This window comes from Mandrillus leucophaeus, unplaced genomic scaffold (assembly GCF_000951045.1).
Source record: "Mandrillus leucophaeus isolate KB7577 unplaced genomic scaffold, Mleu.le_1.0 Scaffold643, whole genome shotgun sequence".
Lineage (NCBI taxonomy): Eukaryota > Metazoa > Chordata > Mammalia > Primates > Cercopithecidae > Mandrillus > Mandrillus leucophaeus.
In genome coordinates this window covers 155,631-176,234 of record NW_012106953.1, presented here as the reverse complement: position 1 = coordinate 176,234, position 20,604 = coordinate 155,631, and the positions used below count along the sequence as shown (strand labels likewise).

General features: G+C 40.6%; 1 protein-coding gene across 1 annotated transcript; it reads right to left on the bottom strand.

Moving 5' to 3' along the window:
• Nucleotides 1-15,392: 15,392 nt before the first annotated feature.
• Nucleotides 15,393-20,603, bottom strand: FUT4 (fucosyltransferase 4 (alpha (1,3) fucosyltransferase, myeloid-specific); the record flags this gene model as incomplete). The annotated part of the gene is made up of 2 exons (XM_012000959.1): nt 15,393-17,255; nt 17,310-20,603. A coding segment is annotated over one exon (987 nt), but the record flags the coding sequence as incomplete, so codon positions are not given.
• Between the last annotated feature and the right edge of the window lies 1 nt (nt 20,604).

Sequence of the window (20,604 nt, the reverse complement as noted above, 5' to 3'; positions counted from 1 at the left end):
TTTTTTGAAAACTTTTTTAAAAACTTGCAAATATGCAAATATCTACTTCCAATCTATCACTTGTTAATTTTTACTATGAAATGCTTTAACCCAAATCCTAAATTTCGATGTTGCCAAATTCAGCCATTTTAAAATTTGTGCTTTTGGGATCTTTTTAAAAGAAAATTCCACCTGTCTTAAGTTTACAAGGACAAGGACTTTCTGTCATATTTTCTTTTTATTAACTTCATAAGTTTACTGTTCACAGCAAGTATCTTCTATCCTTCAGGAATTTACACTCACACATATGTAAGTATACAATGTGAGTGAGATAGAAGTTCAACTTTATCTCCGTGTAGTGAGCCATTCTTCCTTGACATCATCTGTTAAATAGCACATACTTTCTCTAATAGTTTGTGAAGCCACCTCCAGCAAATGACAGATTCCCATGTATAAATAGATCTAGTCTGTGCCTTCCATTTCTGCACCAAGACTTTAACACTATGTATCACTATTTCTTTGTATTATTCATAGAATCTGGTGGGATAAGTCTTTGCTCTTTGATCATTTTTTCCAACTGGTTTATTTATTCACAAACTTTATTCTTCCATATACATTTTAAAATAAGTTCGTCAAGTTTCTTTAAATATCTTGCTTAAATTTCAGTAGCATTGTATCCAATATATAAATCAATTTAGGAAGAACTTACATTTTTACAACGTTAGATTTCTCCGTTTACTAAAGTCCTTCTTTGTATCTTTTAATAGAGTTTATTTTTTTCGTAAAAGTCTCATGTACTGAGTTAACTTTTGAAAATTTCATAGTTCTTATTACTATTGTGAACTATCTCTTCTTGTCATGTTTCATACTTGGTAATTATTAGTGTAGACACGTGATACTGGTTTTTGTAAAGTTGATATTGTTTACCAAGCTTGCTGAATTCCTCAGTTCTTAGAGCTTGTCTTTTGATTTCACTGAATTTGTAGGTAGATAATCATATCATCTACTAATGGTAATTTTGTCTCATCCCTTCTTATTCTTTTTCTTTTTATTTGTTTTTCTTGTCTTATCATGTTGCTCAGATTTTTCAGTACAATGTTGAAGGTTACTATGGTAGTTGGAATTCTTGTTTTCTTTCTGATTTTAAAGAGACTGAAATGTCTCCATTTTGTTTGATGTTTGCTGTAAATATCTAGTTTATAGTCCTTATCATCTTAAGAAAGCTTTCTTCTATTCCTACTTTTCAAAGATTATTGTAATTATAAATGTGCATAGAATTTTATTAGATACTACCCTGGGTTTGTTGAAAAGCTTGTGCTGAAGTTATAAGGGCACATGTACAGGCTGTTCATCAGAGTATTCTTTGGAGTAGCAGGTAGTTGCAGGCAGCTTATGTGCCCAGCAGAAGGGCAATAGGTAGGTAAAATGTGGTAGACACATGAAGTGGATTACTAGGCTAACATTCAGGAATAATGACCTAAAAACATATTCAGCAACATGGACAGATAGATCTTAAATACATTGTATTGAATAAAGGAAAAGCTTAAAAAAGATTGAGATCTATACAATGATAAAATATTACATTAATTTTTAAAACATTAGGGACACCTGTGTAAGGGATATGTACTAATTTTTTAAGTAAACGTATGTATCCAAGAACAGACACAATAGATTAAGTACTTACATAAGGAAATAAAACAGGAATGTGAATGGCGCAGAGAAAGAGAGAGCAAAAGACAGTACAATATAATATAGAATTTGCACAGACCCATGAGAATCATATAAAATGAATCAAAGAATATGATTAATTCAACTTTCTATTCTTGGGGACTGAAGATTTAATAAATATAATAGCTAATGTTTATTGAATACCTACAGTATGCCAGGCATTATTGCCCCAGTTTTATAGATTAGGAAATTAAAGCTTAGGCAAACTAAGTGACTTGCCCAAGGCCCTACATTATGCGGCATACCTGGGATCCCAATTCAAGTCTGTCAACCTGTAAAGCTCACACTGTATCCACTCATCTCCTACTCTCCTCCCTCCAAGAAGGGGATCTGCCTTACTTTAGATGCAACTTTTACTAGAGAAAAAAGCCCAAAGCCTGTGTGTTATGCCCTGTTCTGCCATTCTATTTATTCTCCATCAGAATACCCTTTCACCAGGTTCTCTTGGAACATATTAACCCTGACTGCTGGCAAGTGCAAGAGATAATGATGGTCTTGGGCAGAGATGGCCAGCCTTGGACTTGGTTCAGTGAAGCTACTCTACTAAATAATAACAGATTTCTTTGAAAATGGAAGAGTCTGAAAATTGTGAGTGTTCATAAACTGCTGTGTTACAAAGGAGGGGCAGATGGAAAACACAATGTGGACAAGGAATCTACTTCTGAAAATCTGTGCTTTGTTTCTGAATGTAAGAATAGTCTCTAGCCCATGTTTTCCAAATTTACCACCTCCTGATACCACATTCCTTTTCATGTGACCTGCATTGATGTGGTAACATGACAGAGTGACAAGAAAGGCTAAGAATACACGAGACCTTTGAATGGTCAGATCCCTTCGATTTTCCAAATACTAATGTGTTATAAAATCAGAAATATTGATGATTTCTAATCATTGTCTGCATTTTTCAACTTTCCTCTATGATTACTATAATAACCGACACACAAATCAGTCACATTGTGCCTTCCACATAGGCTTTTTAAAATGCACGTGTACTTTCCCTGTGGAGGTGATAGATGCAGGAGGAAGATAAGTGGGGGTCCCCAGAGAACCTCTGACTCATCTGCACACTGGGAGAATGGGGTTGAAGCCGCAGCAAGTTGGAACCAACCACTTGCAATGGGGAGGAGCCTGGGCTCTTCAGTTCCTATGTGTGGCCTGGAATGAATCTGTGAGGTCGGGGCCTCTCGATTTGCTGAAAGTTTTTTTTTTTTTTTTTAATTTATTTTAACTTATTTTTTTTCTTTTTTTCTTTTTTTTTTATTATTATTATACTTTAAGTTCTAGGGTACATGTGCATAACGTGCAGGTTTGTTACATATGTATACTTGTGCCATGTTGCTGTGGTGCACCCATCAACTCGTCAGCACCCATCAACTCGTCATTTACATCAGGTATAACTCCCAATGCAATCCCTCCCCCCTTCCCCCTCCCCATGATAGGCCCCGGTGTGTGATGTTCCCCTTCCCGAGTCCAAGTGATCTCATTGTTCAGTTCCCACCTATGAGTGAGAACATGCGGTGTTTGGTTTTCTGTTCTTGTGATAGTTTGCTAAGAATGATGGTTTCCAGCTGCATCCATGTCCCTACAAAGGACACAAACTCATCCTTTTTTATGGCTGCATAGTATTCCATGGTGTATATGTGCCACATTTTCTTAATCCAGTCTGTCACTGATGGACATTTGGGTTGATTCCAAGTCTTTGCTATTGTGAATAGTGCCACAATAAACATATGTTTGCATGTGTCTTTATAGCAGCATGATAATAAAATGCTGAAAGTTTTTTTTCCTTCTCGCCCAATAAACTGTTTCCTCACCCTTCAGTGTGTCTGCATGCCTAACTGGTCATGTGACAAGAACTCGGTTTTAGCTGAACTAAGGAGCAAAGTTCTCCATCAGTAGGGAGGCGGTATGCTAAGATTACAGGTATGCGTGGCTTTAAAGTCAGGCAGACCAGAGTTTGTATCCCAACTCCATTGCTTACTAGCTTTCTCACCCAAGGAAATTTACGTAATCTCATTTAGCCTCAGTTTCTTTGATTATAAAGTGAGGATAGTGACACTGGGATTCCTCAGCCTCAGCAGTATTCACATTTTGGGCTGGAAAATTCTCTGTTGTGGAAGGCTGTCCTATGTCTTGCAGAATGTTTAGCAGTATCTCTCGCCTCGACTCACTAGATGGTAATAGCACTCCCTCTAATTGTAACAGCCAAACATGTCTCTAGACATGGCTCACTGTACCCTGGAGGGCAAGTCACTCCTGGTTGAGAATCGCTGAGATATGTCTACCCCAAGAATTGTTTTGAGGATTAAATGAGATAATAATAATGATGTTTGTATAGCATTTGCCACACAATAAAAATTACGTTATTTTTTATTATTATCGTGTGTGGTGAACCAATTTTATAGAAATGAGTTCAATACAATTTTTGCAGTGTCATACTTTCGAACTTGTGTCAGATCACTCCATGTGCGTGTATTGCACATGGATACTGCTAGTCATAGGTGCCTCTTGTCTCATGCCACCCTTCCTTCACATTTTCCTCAGTCCACCTTTCAACTCCAGCCATTGCTATGGCAATCAGCTGCACACAGTGTAACCTGATAGCATCACACCTCAACTGAATCCCATATCTCTCTCTCAGTTCTGTCCAGGGCTTCTCTGCTACAGCAGGATACCCACTCAGCTGTACTGACACAGAAGCAAACTTCAAGTTAACACCTTCATGGGGCAACCTTTGGCCAAAAGGGGTGAGAGAATGTGGATAAATCCTCCCTCTTCCATCCACTGGGCAGACAATTCTGCGGTGCATTCTTTGGCCTCACGGAGGGTCCCCAGTAGGGTCAAGTACCAGATGCCACAGAAGTGATGAGTTTGATAATGCATCTTTGGGTTGAATTTTCACCCTCCCTTATTTCACTCTTCCCAGGCCCTCTCTCCTGTTCCTTGCAGTCACTTACCAAAATAAACCACCCACTTGCAAGCCCTTATCTCAGGTTTATTTGGGAAGAAACTTAAGCTAACATAGTTCAGTATGAGAATATAGTATTCATTCTAAAACAGATTCCATGCCTGCTGTGGAATACTGTAAATGGTAATGGTTCCAAGCATTAGTATCTAAATGTCCAAGCATTAGTGTCTAAATTTTATCAATGAGAAGTTCACAATTCAAAGACTTGCCTAACCTCATCCTGCAAGTCAGCTGTAAAAATTAGTTTTTCAGTTATTCAGTCCTCATCTGGGGCTATAACTTAATTTTTTAAATGATTTTTTATTAGGTAGACCCTACCTAATAATAAATGATATTTTATTAGGTAGATCATGTACAAGTATAGGCCTGTTCACATCAGCTAATTTATTTGACAATGCCCATGGTTCCTGCTAACACAGAATTAATTCCTCAGGCACAGGTGTAGGTGGTTGAACATCTGTAGAATTAGTGCATCAATGTGTTACCTTCATTGGGCCTTCTTTTAATAATACTGGATTAATTTTGAACTGTTTCATTCTTTTAACTTTTTATTTTGAAAGATATCACATTTATAGAAAAGTTGCAAGGATAACTCAAAGAATGCCCATAAACCTTTTACCAAGATTCACCAATTAACATTTTGCTATATTTGCCTTATTATTTTTTCTTTGTATGTGTGTACGTGTGTATATACATACATATTTTTTTTTTCTGGTCCATTTTGCAAAGAAGTTGACATCATGACCTTTGACTCTTAAATAGTTTAGTGTGCACAGCAGGTCTTTGAATAATGTCGCTTCGTTCAATGTCATTTCCTTATAATGTTGATGAAAAAAAATCTATTTTCAGCCACGGCCCCTGGAGTGTGCATATTCTTCCCATGTCTACATGAGTTTTATCTGGGTACTCCAATTGCCTCCCACATCCCAAAGCTGTGCGTGTTAGGTTCATTGGCATGTCTACAAGGTCCAAGTCTAAGTGAATGTTGGTGTGGACGTGAGTGTTCCCTGCAATGGAATGGAGTGTTGTTCAGGAAGGGTTCCTGCCTTGCACCCTGAGCTGCTGGGATAGGCTCCAGTCACCCATGACCCTAAACTGGAAAATGTGGGTAAATAATTATCTTACTTGTTTTTATTAATCGTTCTTAAATGTATGTATGGCTCACATTTCAATGTTTAATATTAGAAGTGTTTTCAGCCTGTGTTTAGAAGTTTGGTGATATCTTTGTGACCAGAAGTAAGCCCTAGGAACTTCACTCTTGTTTACATCAATTAGCCTATGGTAAAATTGCTTTCATAATACATTGTTTGGCTTAAAGTCGAGGTTTCCAAGAATCTACTGACAACGTTGAGGACTTACTGTATTTCTTAAGAGTAAGAATATTTTTTCATTCCCGTATACAACCACAGTACAATCATCTAAATCGGGAGATTTAAAATGGGTAAATACTACTGATTAAACTATAGTCCATAGTTAAATTTTGCTAAATGTCCTCAAAAAAGCAATTTTTTTTTTTTCTGGCCCAGAATATGGTTAGGTCAGAATAATGCATTGCATTTAGTTGTCATGTTTTTTTACTCTTCTTGAATCTGTAACATGAACAGTCTTGCTTTTTTAAAACAAATTGTGAGAAATATATTATCGATATGTTCAGAGAAAGAAAAATTCACATTAAGCATTAGATGTTAAACTGCTTAAACATTGTAATGGAAATCTTTCCAAAATGCTTCATCTGCTTGCTTGTCCCATTGTGCTCCAGAAAGGATTTATTTCTATACGTACAAGATAAAATAGGAGGAAATGGTTACAAGAGAGAGCTTTTCTATTCCCTAGTTCTTCCCCTAGTTTCCTCTCCATTAAGTTTGCACTTCCTCACACAAGTACTCTTTGCCTAAGAAAATCCATCCACCTCCAACAGGAATTCCCATTACAATGACCCAATGGTGTAATTTTGACCTTCCTCAGCCCTAAGCACTTTCCTTTGTGAGCTCTTTCTTCCATTACAGGAAAAAATTCTCTCTCTCTCTCTCTTTTTTTTTTTTTTAGTAGATGGAGTCTCACTCTTGCTGCCCAGGCTGGAGTGCAGTGGCATGATCTTGGCTCACTGCAACCTCTGCCTCCCGGGTTCAAGCCATTCTCCTGCCTCAGCCTCCCAAGTAGCTGGGACTACAGGCATGTGCCCCCATGCCCAGCTAATTTTTGTATTTTTAGTAGAGATGAGGTTTCACCATGTTTGCCAGGATGGTCTGAAACTCCTGACCTCAGGTGATCCGCCCACCTCGGCATCCCAAAGTGCTGGGATTACAGGCATGAGCCAGCATGCCCGGCCAAATTTTTTCTCTTTCGATTTTAAAAGAAATTAAAACATTTTCATGGGTCCCCAAAAGCACTGTGGGCCCTATGCCCTTGCTTATGGTGCCCAACAGATAACACTGGTCTTGCCCTCACTCCCATATGCATTCTGCAAACTAAGTGATTAGATGTAGAGGCACACTCAGTGAATGCAGCAATCAGGTCAGGGATGGCCACTGGCTCCCAGGCCCTACAGAAGCGTGCAGAAGGTGGGCTGAGGGAGGATCCCTGGCCCTCTAATGTCAATGGCCAGGGTAGACCTGAGTCCTTTGCAGTAGTCCCTTCTGTGTGAGCTGCAGGCATGTCCACTTACTCTGTTTAATTATGGAATCTGTTAGAGCAGTGCATGCATCTCTCCCAAGGGCAGGTAACATATAGAGGTGGGTCGGGAGCAGGACCGCCTACACTCATACTGGGAAAGGAAATATTTCCTCAATTAGCAAAGCTCTTCCCTTTTTCCCCCAAGTCAGTACTTCCCCCCTTATTGTGCGGAGTTGTATTTGGTGTCTTTCCAGCTCCAGCTTGGGGCTTACCAGGATAAACAAAGAAGTTAGATTCTCTCAACATTGGCTGCTTATTTTGTTACCCCAAGAAAGGGCTCCCAATTTATGACTCAGTTAAAACTTTTGATTTTTCTCAGCGCTGGGTGATTGGAATGGAGGGGTATCTTTCATTAGCAACTCTGTAAATAAGGGAGCATTACCAAGAGTAACAAACAGGCCTAAGATCTACAAAGTTCAGAGTTGTTGACCTCAGTCTGAAAAATTGGAAACAGTAAGCCTTCTGTTAACCACTGAGCTCAACCCCGCTAATTCCCTTACTGAACTCATACCTCAAATAACAATGACCCCAATCCGCACTATTGTCAGACTTCATGGCCAGTCAAGTCTTCCCACGTGGAATATGAAAGCTGAGATTTCTTGAGGTAATAAAATTCAAATTTGGTAAAATCCTAATTGGTTCAGACCCTGTTTAGGCCTAATACTATGGTAACATTCACTAGGCAAAGAGAAGGGGACATTGGGGCTTAGTCATTGAGGGGGAATGTCCTGAGTTGGCGGGTGAGGGGAGTCATGAGTGACTCAGCTCCAACAGGACTGCTGTATTCTAATCTGTTTCATATATTGGGATTCTACATAAAATTTTGTTTGAAAATTAGATTCCGCTCTTTTAAAAAAGAAGTTTGAAAGCCACCAGTGTAGTCTTTTTTCTTACTTTTATTCCGGAAACTACCTAAGCAATCCTAAACAGAAGCTTAAATATTTAGAATGTTGATCTTTCATCCACCTAATCTCAGGGTGGTTCACAGGGAAAACCAGTAGCCTTGGAGTCCAAGACATGTAGAATCAGCCTTAGCTGTGCAGTGAGGAGCCGTGTGATATGAAGTGAGTAGCTCTGCCTCTCAGTTGTCTATAACAAGAGGATTATAAAACTTAGCTCAACAGGGGGTATTGTGAGTGTAAAATGGGATAATGTATGTAGGGAAGTACTCAACTTAGATAGCCATATTGCAGCTTCAATAGAATTCACCTTCTCTGAGCTGCCCTCTTCCTACTTAGGTCAACCTCATGTACTCTCCCTGTTAAAGGAACTTCTTTCCTACCCCATGGTACAAAACTCACTTTCTTTTATTTGGGCCCCAGCAAAGATAAAAGATGCTGTTACCAGAAAGGGGTACCAATCCAGACCCCAAGAGAGGGTTCTTGGATCTCGCACAAGAAAGAATTTGAGGCAATTCCATAAAGTAAAATGAAAGCAAGTTTATTAAGAAAATAAAGGAATAAAAAAATGGCCACTTCATAGGCAGAGCAGCAGCATGGGCTGCTGGTTGCCCTTTTTTATGGCTTTTTCTTGATTATATGCTAAACAAGGGGTAGATTATTCATGCTTCCCCTTTTTAGACCATAAGGATAACTTCCTGATGTTGCCTCTGCATTTGTAAACTGTCATAGTGCTAATGGGAGTGTAGCAGTGAGGACAACGTGAGGTCACTCTTATCACCATCTTGGTCTTGGTGGGTTTTAGCCAGCTTCTTTACTGCAACTTGTTCTATCAGCAAGGTCTTTATGACCTGTATCTTGTGCTGACCTCCTATCTTATTCTGTGACTTAGAATACCTAACTTACTGGGAATGCAGCACAGCAGGTCTCAGGCTTACTTTACCCAGCCCCATTCAAGATGTTGTTGCTGTGGTTCAAACGGACAATGCTGCATATCATTCTGAACAATGAGTCCTCATATGCTATAGAAAATTATTTAGTTAGTTACTTGTTTATTTTCTCTTTCCTTCAGAAGGTTCCACCATGAGGACTTCAGCCTTGCCTGAGTGTTCACTGTTTTATCCCCAGCAACTAGAACAGTGCCAAGCAACTTGGCAAAATATGTGTTGAATGATTAAAGATGCTTGAAGACCATGAGAAAATTCCCCTTAGCTTTTTCTTCTCTGGTTTATATTGTCTCATCACTTCACATGTTTCCATAAAGAACCTTTATTCCAGCTCCTTAATCATGTTTCTCAAATGACTGAACAACTTTGGCAATTAAGAAAGCAGAATACTACTTAAAGTAGGACAAAATTGTTTACTCTCACACATCATGATACCTAGAAATAAGTTTAATCCTTCTTCCTTAATTCAACTTGTTTACTGTCTAGGGTCTAGGCACCAGACTGTTATACTTAACAAATAAAGTGAGATATTATATTCATGATATCAAGAGAATGCAAGTGGAATTTTAAGCAGGATGGCAGGATTGCCAAAGTTGATGTCTAAATAATTGTGGTTCATGGTATATGCTACATGCTTATAGAATTACTGGATAATAAAGGACATTGACAAATCTTTAAAGAAGAAACCTAGTAGAGTACATCTAATTTTCCAAAATGCTATATAACACTTTAGATTATTTTAGTATAAAACAAGGAAAAATAAGTTTAAGACTTTATTAGTCATGCTAGATGAATGCTGGCAAAATAAAGTGCTTTCAAACAGAGCAAGGAAGATGTAATGAGTAAGACATTCATTTCTTTTGGCTTCAAAAGGAGTTTGTTAAGATTCATGGAAAGCATAAATATAATGTAGAAAAGTATAAAAAGAAGAAACATTTTAAATGGCATTTGAATTACTAAGAATTTTATGTTTAATTATGTATGGGGCATGATAAATAGATATTCACTTAAAACTTCAGAAAATACTGCCATCCAAGGGTTTATTGTGCTCTGAAAACTCAAATAGATACATAGCCCAGTGGAAATCCGGGAGAACTTTGTAGTCCATCTCTCTGATTTGCTTTACAGACAGAATCAGAAAGCAAAGTTATCTGTGCTACTATGAGTTAATCACCTTTACATCACACCAGTCCTTTTCAATAAATGAATAATATTATTTCATGCCAAGATTTCTGCCTGTCATTTGTGTGGGATAATCTAGTCTAACCTTCCTAACCTCCCTAATGTGCTGTCTTGACATCTAGGATAGCACCACACAAAGCTATTGGCACATTGGCCAGTTCAGTCTCCTGATTAAGAGTATCCCAAACAGGAGTAGCATTTAATCTATTCCTATTAAACTAACAATGATATTCTTCACAGAACTAGAAAAACTACTTTAAAAATCATATGGAACCAAAAAGAGCCAGAATAGACAAGGCAATCCTAAGCAAAAAGAACAAAGCTGGAGGCATCACACTACCCAATTTCAAACTATACTACAGGGCTATAGTAACAAAGACAGCATGGTACTGCTACAAAAACAGACACATAGACCAATGGAACAGAATAGAAAGCCCAGAAATAGGGACACACTCCTACGATTATCTGATCTTTGACAAAGCTGACAAAAACAAGCAATAGAGAAAGGACTCCCTGTTCAATAAATGGTGCTGGAATAACTGCAGGCCATATGCATAAAATTGAAACTGGACCCCTTCTTCATACGCTATGCAAAAACTAACTCAAGATAGATTGAAGACACTGAGACCTCACAAGCCTCTTGGTAAGCCAGTGCTAGAGATGTGCCCCATATATAGATAAGAAACATCATGTATCTATCTATCTATCTACATACATACATAAATATATATATATATATCTTATAGATAAGAAAACTCAAATTCAGAGACATTGAGAAACATGTCCACATAAGAAGTTAAAGATCAGTGAGACATACATAAACTGGGAAACGGTGGCAAACATCACAGTTACTGCAAAACTTAGACTTAATGAAAGAGTATGATAGTGAAAGAACACAGATTTGGAGTCAAATAGACCTGTTAGAACCCTGGTTCAGTTACTATCTGCATGATTGTCCATGATTAACATGTTTGAGTCTCAGTTTTCTTATCTCTAAAATTGGGATAATGCCTGCATTATCTATTGCTGCATAACAAACAAACCCTAAAACAACAAACATCTATTATCTCATAAATTCCTCGGGTTGGGAATCCTGGTGTGGCCTAGCTGGGGGCCTCTAGCTCAAGGTCGCTCACTGAGATTACAGTTAGGATGTCAGCCTCATCTGAAGGCTCACTTTGGGGACAATCATTTCCAAACCGACTTGTGTGGTTGTGGTTGGCAGGGCTCAGTTTTTGTTTTTGTTTTTTGTTTTGTTTTGTTTTGAGACAGAGTCTTGCTCTATCACCCAGGCTGGACTGCTATGGCGTGATCTCGGCTCACTACAACCTCTGCCTCCCGGGTTCAAGCAATTCTCCTGCTTCAGCCTCCCGAGTAGCTAGGACTACAGGCATGTGCCACCATGCCCGGCTAATTTTTTTGTATTTTTTTTAGTAGAGACTGGATTTCACCATGTTAGCCAGGATGGTCTCGATCTCCTGACCTCATGGTCTGCCTGCCTCGGCCTCCTAAAGTGCTGGGATTACAAACGTGAGCCACCATGCCCAGCCCGGACTCAGTTCTTAGCCAGCTGTTGGACTGAGGATCTCAGAGGCCTTTGTCAGTTTCCTACCACAGGGCAGCTCATGCCATATCATTTGGCTGCTTTCAGAGCAACCAAGCTAGAGGGTGAGAAAGGGCTCCCAAGAAAGCAAGCCAGTCTTTGTGTAACCTAATGTCAGAAGCTTCAGCCTTGCATTTCTCCCATTTCCTATTCATTTGTAGTGAGTCACTAAATCCAAACCAAACTCAAAGGGAAAGTTTACAGGAGGGCATGGATACCAGGAGGCAAGGACCAATGTGAGTCATTGTGGCTGCCTACCACAATGTCTTTAACTGAAGAGTTAAAAAATAGAACAATATTTAAGTAAAGCATCCTGTGTATAGTAGGAGCTTAATAAATAACAAATATTAGTGAATTAAAACATCCAGCAAAGAATCCTAACTTCAAAGCCACAAATTTGTACCTCCCCAAGAAGGCTTGATAAACCCTAAATTATCTAAAGTTATCTAAAGGTGTTACTGTTTGATCACCAAGATGGATGTGCTTAATTATATTTCAGAATAAGTTTCAGCTAATGGAACAGAGATTTTTAAAATGTGTACTTAACATATGAGAACGAGAAAAATCATAGGGAAAGGGCAGGTGTTCCTAGTTGCTAGGAGATCAAAATCCCTATAGAGATTAGTCATTTTGAAGGCAATGCTTAATAATAACACTTATTTTTAATTGCAGTATTAGTGAAAACCATCAGGTGCCTAAAGTGCTGAGACTGGATGCTGCAGCACTTATATTTCTCAGAAATAACATTAAGAAGACTTAGTTTTTGATGAAGGACATTGATTCCTGAAATGCAATCCTCTGACAACTCTGAGGCTCCTACTAAGAGTTAAATTATTTGGTTCTACATTTGATCTAACATATATATCATGTGTTGGGATTATTTCTCTACACGATTGTTTCCCTGACAAGGCATACACTTGTCCAACAGACTATTTTGAGTGCAGGGTCCCTGTTTTAGTTTTATTTACATCCCCAAGTCCTAGCACAGTGCCTGCACATAGAAGCCACTCGAGAAATGTTGGTTAAAAGTTGCTGATTTTAGTCCCATTTCTTCCCCTTTTAAAAATAATTCAGATTAAGATGCTTAGCACTCATGGTCTCATAAGGCATTTTTGTTTTTACTATATTAGGTGAGATTCAGTAACTTTTTTTTTTTTTTTTTTTAGATAGGATCTCACTTTGTCTCCAGGCTGGAGTGCAGTGGCGCGATCTTGGCTCACTGTAGCCTTGACCTTCTAAGTTCAAGTGATCCTCCTTCCTCAGCCCCTTAAGTCGTTGGGACTACAAGTGCGCGCTATCATGCCCAGCTAATTTTTGTATTTTCTGTAGTAACGGGGTTTCTCCATGTTGCCCAGGCTGGTCTTGAACTCCTGAGCTCAAGGGACCCGCCCACCTTGGCCTCCCAAAGTGCTGTGATTACAGGCATGAGCCACCGCACTCAGCTTCAGGAAGTTTTGAAAACATTCATTTGAAGATCTGAAAATAAATCCGTCATAAAAATCCAATTCTTTAAAACTTACCCGATATAGCTTTTTTTTTTTTTGAGATGGAGTCTCGCTCTGTCACCAGGCTGGAGTGCTGTGGCACGATCTCAGCTCACTGCAACCTCCAACTCCCTGGTTCAAGCAATTCTCCTGCCTCAGCCTCCCGAGTAGCTGGAATTCCAGGCATGCACCACCACGCCCAGCTAATTTTTGTATTTTTAGTAGAGACGGGGTTTCACCATGTTGCCCAGGCTGGTCTTGAACTCCTGAGCTCAAGGGACCCGCCCACCTTGGCCTCCCAAAGTGCTGTGATTACAGGCATGAGCCACCGCACTCAGCTTCAGGAAGTTTTGAAAACATTCATTTGAAGATCTGAAAATAAATCCGTCATAAAAATCCAATTCTTTAAAACTTACCCGATATAGCTTTTTTTTTTTTTGAGATGGAGTCTCGCTCTGTCACCAGGCTGGAGTGCTGTGGCACGATCTCAGCTCACTGCAACCTCCAACTCCCTGGTTCATGCCATTCTCCTGCCTCAGCCTCCCGAGTAGCTGGGACTACAGGTGCCCGCCACCACATCCAGCTAATTTTTTGTATTTTTAGTAGAGATGGGGTTTCACTGTGTTAGCCAGGATGGTCTCGATCTCCTGACCTTGTGATCTGCCTACCTCAGCCTCCCAAAGTGCTGGGATTACAGGCGTGAGTCACCGTTCCTGGCCTTCTATTCTTTAAAACAGTAAATTGGTGATTATGACAATATAACAAAGTAGATTTCTTTAAAAGTGAATATTGAATACAGATAAAATACACTGTCTAGGAAGGAAAAAATGGCCATGAATGTGAATTTTCCAAGATGAAAAAAAGGACTTTCATTCAAGTTCAAGAATCTGTTGTCATGAATCAATCATGTCAGTTCTATATTTCTGCTAAAATGTTAGGTGATTTCTTGCTAAGTTTCTGACTTTCCCTGTCAGTGAGTTCAGACTTCTTGATTTCACTCCCCATTTGCCGACAGATGCTGTGTTTCGAGCTGGAGCAAAGGTTTCTTTTCAGCATTGTGGCAGAGAGTGGTGGATTTTAACCCATTTCTCTTCATTCCTGCTGCATGTGTTTCTCCTTTGTCCTGCCACTCTTGTCGTTTAACCCTTATCTTTCCTCTACTTTTCTCGTTTCCTAGCCTCTCCCTTTCTTCTATCTGATCTTCTTTCTCTTCACTTTGTACTTTTACCCCCACCCCCATCTTTCTTTTTCTCTTCACTCCCCATCTATATTCACCACCTGCTCTATTTTATAATGCACTTTTCTTTTTACTCATTCATTATTGAGTCCTTTTTTCTTGCCAGTCCTGCTTCAGCTGGTCGTCATCATTTTTCAAAGTCTGTGCTTAAAAGAACATGTCAGAATGTGTGTGCGTGCGTGCATGTGTGTGTGGTGTTGGAGGAGGGCAGGTAGGAAAGAAGAGACAATAGTTAGTGTTTATTACCACTTCATATTTTCCTATTTCAATAATTTGAGCATTGGCTGTTAAGAAGAAAGCTTGCCTCCCCTTCTGTCTGCCCATCATCATGTTTCCAGTTCTGATCCCACTCTTTTTAAAATGGCATTAATTTATGGCATTTAGAGCTAGAGACAATACATGGAGGGCATCACATCAGAGCACTTAGTAAAATAAACTGGACTGAGAGAAAGGAGTATACTACTTATGCCCTTGGAGATGATTCCTCAGAATAAAGTGGAAAAGACAGGCAAGAAAGAACAAGAGGACAAGCTAAATTGGACTTGGTGCAACACAGAAGAGGCAAAGCCATCACATTCCAATTACCACTCTAGAACTAGTGAACTTACAGAAACTGCCCCAAGCCAAGAAATATCCCACGGGTGAGCACTGAACACATTAGTGCATGGAGGATATACATTATAAACAAGGAGTCATTTTCCATCTTATTATTTTAATCAGTTTGTCAAAAAATCTGAACATGTGTACATAAACATTTGATTTGTTAAAATAATCTGTAGCATAGAAATCCCTGAGACACTTTCAAAAATGACATCTTGACATGTATTCAATGCAAGTATTCACCAAACTAAATACCAAGGACTTGGCTCCTTTCCCTGATATCTGAGGCATATAATGCTTTAAAAAAATATATAGTATACTATATATGTAATTTACATCTTTGAAGCTAAATCATATTTTCTTTCTCTGATTCCTGGTTTTCTACCAGTTTACTGCTCCTGCATATTGTCAGTTCCAGACTGTAAGGAAGCCACACTGGAAAGCAGATTAGCACTTTCAACCTTAGGGTGCCAGTTAGTAGAATGACAGCAAGTGGAACTAGGAGGTCCCAAGAGATGATTTTGTCTAACCCATTCATTTTGCAGTTCAGGTGACAGAGGCTCAAAGGGATTGTGATTTGCACAAGCATGGCTGGTTCTGCCACTGCTACTGTAATCTTATGCACATCCTTCAGTGGGCCTGGACCTTGGCTCCTTCCCCGGTAAAACGGACTGATGGTAATCACAGCGAATATTTTCCAGGTGCTTCCTACATGCCAGGCACTATCCTGAGTACTTCAAGTGTCTAATCTATCCTCTCAACACCTCCATAAATTATATATGCAAAGTGTGAAATATTTACTCTCTGGAAAAACGTTTGCCAATCCCTGGTTTAGATCCTTGAAAATTTAGAACATCTTATAATTATATAGCACTTTACAATATACAAAGCACGTTGGCATACGTCATCAATCTTTGTTTTGTAGGGGGATGGGCATTCATGCATTATAAAGGAGAAAGCTGAAACTCAAAAGAGTTTAAATAACTTGCTTCATCAAGGCCACAGAGTCACATACCCAGGTTCTGACTCCAAATTGCACGCTCTTTATGTGAAACCCCCCTCTCTCCCCTGAATTACTGCTAGGGAAAGACTTGGAAACTGGAAAGAACTTGTGAATACTGAAAGCAAGTCAGACTGTCTCCTGATACAAATGTCATTCCAGGTGCATTCATGTAATTAGAGTCATCAAGTACTAAAAATACTAAATTTGTCATAAATTTGAGGGAAAAGCCTTAAAGTAGGATATGACAATCATAGGAAAGGCATTCTGAAATACATACAGTGCACTGATATGCATTTTTCTTAAGGTATGTTAGAGCTGAACCTACTCAATTTAATATATGCAAAATAAAATGAGCAATTGCCACATTTATCTTACTCTCTGATGAGATTAGTGTTAACACATTTTTCCATATTAACAACGTGTATGTGAGTAAAAATGCAATGGCTGGGCACGCTGGCTCACACCTGTAATCCCAGCACTTTGAGAGGCTGAGGCAGGCAGATCACAAGGTCAAGAGTTTAAGACCAGCCTGCCCAACATGGTGAAACTCAGTCTCTACTAAAAATACAAAAAATTGGCTGGGCATGGTGGCGAGTGCCTGTAGTCTCAGCTGCTCGGGAGGCTGAGGCAAGAGAATCGCTTGAACCCAGGAGGCGGAGGTTGCAGTGAGCCGAGATCATGCCACTGCACTCCAGCCGGGGTGACAGTGAGAGACTCCGTCTCAAAAATAAATAAATAAATAAAATGCAATTATACCTTCCTCATGCTAAATATTCCATAAATAATATGGTTAGTTCTAAATGGACTTAATACTAAAAAAATTGGTAAAATAAATGATACTAATTTAACTATAGAGCTTGACAAAAACAAACAAACAAAATATATTCAAAGAAAGCCTAGGTGCTTCTTCCTAGTTTGCAAGTCCAGCTTAATCTAAATGGTAATCATGATTCTTGAAATATGGCTTAGCTTTAGGGACTCATTTAAAATACATGATATGAGGCACCATCCTTTTTATTTTAGATTTATTGTACAACATACCTTGAGATATAATTTTAGACCTATAAATGGTAAGAGGATATCCTGAAATCAATGCAAGCAAAGAAGGAAGATATAAAATCATCAGTTGGGTGCCTGCTATTTTAGGTACTTTCACTTCCTAAAGTGCTCAAAATGAGCTTGTGAAGTATTTTCCTCAGTCATTTTACAGATGAGGAAGCTGAGGCTCAGGGCTACTACGAATTTACCCAATGTCACATAGCTGGAATTCAAATCTAAACTACATTACCTTCAAAACCTGAACTCTTTCCCACTGCCCCATGTAGAATCCCAGGAATATCAAGATCACTGACTGTTATCTCATAAAAACTCATTTTAAGAACTGAACTTTTATCTTTATTCGGTGGCTGGCACTTTGTAATTGTAATTCTGCCCTCACTATAAAACTTCAATGGGGACATTTTCTCCAAAGCTTTTCATTTCTCCTCTCAAGAAAGTGAACTGAAGCACCTAGATTTAAGTGAATTTTTCAAGTATGTCTGCAAAAACATGTACAGAGAGGTAAAACTTGCTTTTTGATTCAGTTAATTGCACTAATCAAATGTAAAATGACTATTTACAGCAGAACTCTGTATAAAACTAGTTAATCTTGACCCTATCCACAATAATTAGTCACTGAGGGTCCTTATTCTAATAAGCGGAGGAGAAAACTCCCATTATTTCAGGCTTTAAGTCAACTAGCTTTCTCATATTGATTTATGGTATCATTAAGACTGTCACAGTAATCAAACAGGTTCTGCCAATTGTTTTATCAGTCATGTTTACTTTTTGGAAGTGACAGATAATAAGCGCCCTAAAGAGAAGAACTTTGCCTTGTATAATTCTCTGTCTTCCCTAGGGCCTCAAGCTCAGTGTTTGGCACAGAGTAGTTATGTAGTGGCACCTGCTGAATATGCTGCTTACTCAGTAACTTTGTCAAATCAATGCACGTATGTTCAAGATTGGTTCCACAGCACAGTCCCAAGGGCACTGGAAATGTGAGGATATGCTATACCACTACGTTGACTACGAGGGGAACCTGCTGGCACCAGGGAGAAGTGCAGATTTAGCCTTTAACAAGAGACAAGAGTAAGTTAATAGTAGGCACTAATGTAACTCCGAGGATCTAAACATTTAACTAAAAACTGACAGAGATAAAACTGCCACTAACAGACATCATGAAACTTTTTTTTCTTTTATATGATTGCATAATGTAGTGCAATACCTTTCATTGTTCTGCAGAGAGTAATGCCAGCACTCCTGCAGGACTGGCATTACAGTTTAAATTTCAGGTCCAGTAAAGACATGAAATAAATAATTGTGTGGAACTGACACTGTGGCTTCCTTCTCTTCTGTCTGTAAACACAGACTGGTTTTCTGGGAAGAGGGAAGAAGGTTGCTTCTGCTTTATTTTCACATCTGTAATTTTAATATGCCTTTAAAAAATCCAGGTTATGGAAAAACAGAAAGACAGAAGAAACATTAGGAGATGCTTATTCACATTGTAAAGGGATAAATTCTCCATAGGGTTTCATTAAATACTGAACTCCCCTAAGTCAGTGAATTTGGGATTTGATTTAAATGCAGCTTTTCAGGAATACATTTCTTATGTAAAGTGAGGTGCACCCATGTATTCATCTTAACTCTCCTCCAAGGACAATCCTGCTTCCATTCACAGGACGGGAACAGATAGTACTTTATTAAAGAAGTCAGCGGCCCCTCTTGGACGGCTCTCCTCACCTTTCTCAGGAGCCAAGGCTGTGAGGAATCCAAACAACAAAGACCCACCTGCAGCCACAGTCCTTCCACTCTCCACCAACAAGGCTCCTTCTACAACCAGAAATTTGCTTCACCTCGGTCCAGAAAAATGTGAATCGGTAACAGTGTGTATGAGATTTGGAGGCTGCACGGGCCACAAATCCGGCCTATGGCAGACGGGGAAATTCAGAGAAACCGCCTCAACGGCTTCTCGCAGCTAAGCTATTTCATTTCTGCACTGGTTACAAGGTGAAGAAGAGCCCCCCCTTCACCCCTAAACAATGATGCTCATCAACAGCAAAGGGGGCCCAATTGCTAGCTGTGCAAAAAATATGGAAACCGGGCCCCCATCTCTGTGCCGAGTAACATTCATTGGTAAAATCGCCTTTTTCCCATAGAGCAAAAATAGGTGTTTGAAGAACTTACTCCCAGGATTCGGCAGTCAAGGAGATGCACAGTAGAGGACCAAAAGGTAACAACTTGGCCTCCCCTGGGTCACTTCCAGCGGAGGGCCGCTTCACCGCTCAAACCAGCTGGCCAAGTTGCGTATGCTCTTGGGCCGGTCCCCAGCCCTCTGGACAGCCTGGCAGACCCGGCACCAAGGCTCGTCCCAGAAGGAGGTGATGTGGACAGCGTACCTCCGGCGCCAGTGGAAGTAGCGGCGATAGACTGCGGGGTTGCGGTCTAGGAAAAGCAGGTACGAGGCCAGGGAGGAGGCACTTGGGAAGTCGTCCACATGGATGAAGGCGCCGCGGGGCATGAAGCGCTCATAGTTGGCACGGTCGGGGCCCAGCACCACCGGCACTGCCCCAGCGAGCAACGAGTTGCGCCAGAGCTTCTCGGTGATATAATCCAGGTGCTGCGAGTTCTCAAAAGCCAGGTAGAACTTGTAGCGGGCCACTGTGTGCAGGAGCCCAATTTCGGGCACCGGCTGCCCGGGCCCGCCCCGGCCGAACACGTCCACGGCCACGTGTTGGCTCAGCTGGTGGTAGTAGCGAACCCGGGCCTGGCGCTCGTCCCAGTGGCTCACCACCCATGCCACCAGCCCCTGTTTCCGGGACAGTGGCGGGGCCAGGCCTGATGGCTGGTCGCCGGGGTGGCTCCTGGGGTAGAGGTAGCCATAAGGCACGAAGATGTCCGAGTCTGCCCTGTAGGAGAGCGTCCAGTTGAAGAGGTTACTTGCCAGGCTTCGCAGCCCCGGGGAGTGCGAGGGCGACTCGAAGTTCATCCAAACCCAGCGCTGGCCTGGGGGCCTGGGGCTGGAGGTCGCCAGGGCTTCTGCCGCCGCCGCTGCCTCCTCGTCGTCCAACACTCGCAGTTCCACCTCCTCGGCACTGCGCGCCTGGACGCCCCAGGGCGGGGGCCAGTCGGGGGGTCCCTTCACAAGGTCGCGGTGGTGGAAAAGCACGGCCTGAGCCTCTCCGTAGGACGCGCGGTCGGTGAGTAGGCGGCAGCCGCTAATGTTGAAGCGCAGCCGGCAGTCGGGGGGCGGCCTCGCGACGTTG